General features: G+C 41.6%; 1 protein-coding gene across 3 annotated transcripts in view; it reads right to left on the reverse strand.

The window, feature by feature from the left end:
* Window positions 1–1,107, reverse strand: part of CTBP2 (C-terminal binding protein 2) — a 122,748-nt gene that overhangs the window by 48,134 nt on the left and 73,507 nt on the right. Inside the window, exon 1 of one of the 3 annotated variants that reach the window (XM_019502970.1) lies at window positions 177–506. The exons of 1 other annotated variant lie outside the window; for it this stretch is intronic. In XM_019502970.1, coding sequence (XP_019358515.1) covers window positions 177–198 — 22 coding nt within the window. In that variant the 5' untranslated portion in view covers window positions 199–506. Of the gene's footprint in view, window positions 1–176; window positions 515–1,107 lie in introns of those variants that run through there. One more of the 3 variants, XM_019502974.1, reaches the window with a different exon arrangement.

Below are 1,107 nucleotides of genomic sequence, written 5' to 3' on the forward strand. Positions count from 1 at the left end.
TTTTTTTTTTTTTTTTTAAGGCTTTAAATATGTTCACTTGCAGTATATAAAAGTGCATCGAGAAGCACGCCCAACAATCTATTGAATTACTCATTCACAACAAAGTAGCTACAGTTTTACAGTCAACTACACACTTTATTAAACAAACAGAAAAGAAACAGGAAATTTCCCCTTGCCTGGAAAATGTTGCCTCCACATTCTTCTTCTTATTAAAAACCACACATGGTAGCGGAAGAGGGAGGGAGGAGAAGAGGGAAAAACCCACACAGGATAAAATACTACCACTTTTCAGTGCGCTGACTCTCCTCTCGTCTACGAGGGGGTATCTTCAAACAAGCAATCCCACGGCCCACAGCTGCAACATCTCAAGACAAATGTCTCTTTGAACACGGAGGCAAAGAAAAGGCTTTTGTCCTGAGCTAGAGAAGAATAGTCTGAAATTGCTAGAGGAGTTACAGTCACCTCTGTGCAGCTCCAAACTCTTCAGAGCACTCCCCTCCAGACTTTGCTGAAGCTTTTAACTAATCATAGTTCTTTCCCAGCCCTTGAATCAAATCATGCGAGTGCCAGCCAAAAAATCTTATGCTATGCACACTGAAGGGTTTGTATATGTCACAGTCCCCCACCCACCCCCAGCCCAATGACTCGCACATACATCTCTTTTCTGAGTCGTCTCAAATGGATTTAATCTGTGCCATGCTGTGGTTTTTTTATGACTTAAAAGTCAAACACGCCTCTATATACAGTATACGAACAAGGTCCCAGGTTCATGCTGATAGCCTGCAGCAACAACAGAGCACATGGGCAACTGCAGTCTGATTCAGATAAGCACCCACAAATTAAGAGGTGACTTTTATTCTTAGTCAGTAAATCAACTGATTTTCTAGTGAGTATCGCCAGAGAAAAATCTTGTTTTCTAGCAGAAGCAGCACTTTGGCAAAACTGCTAGAAGTCTCAAAATGAGAGATTGATGATGATTACTGCTCTATTTGGGCCAGGAATCTATGAGAAAAGTGTTTATCATGATCTTCTTGACTTGTCCATACCTGGGCAGCATTAGAAAGGGCAGAACTATATGCAGTAGTGAAAAATAATGGAGGAGGGGAG

This window comes from Gavialis gangeticus, unplaced genomic scaffold (genome assembly GCF_001723915.1).
Source record: "Gavialis gangeticus isolate Ggan-Ray unplaced genomic scaffold, GavGan_comp1, whole genome shotgun sequence".
Classification (NCBI taxonomy): Eukaryota; Metazoa; Chordata; order Crocodylia; family Gavialidae; genus Gavialis; species Gavialis gangeticus.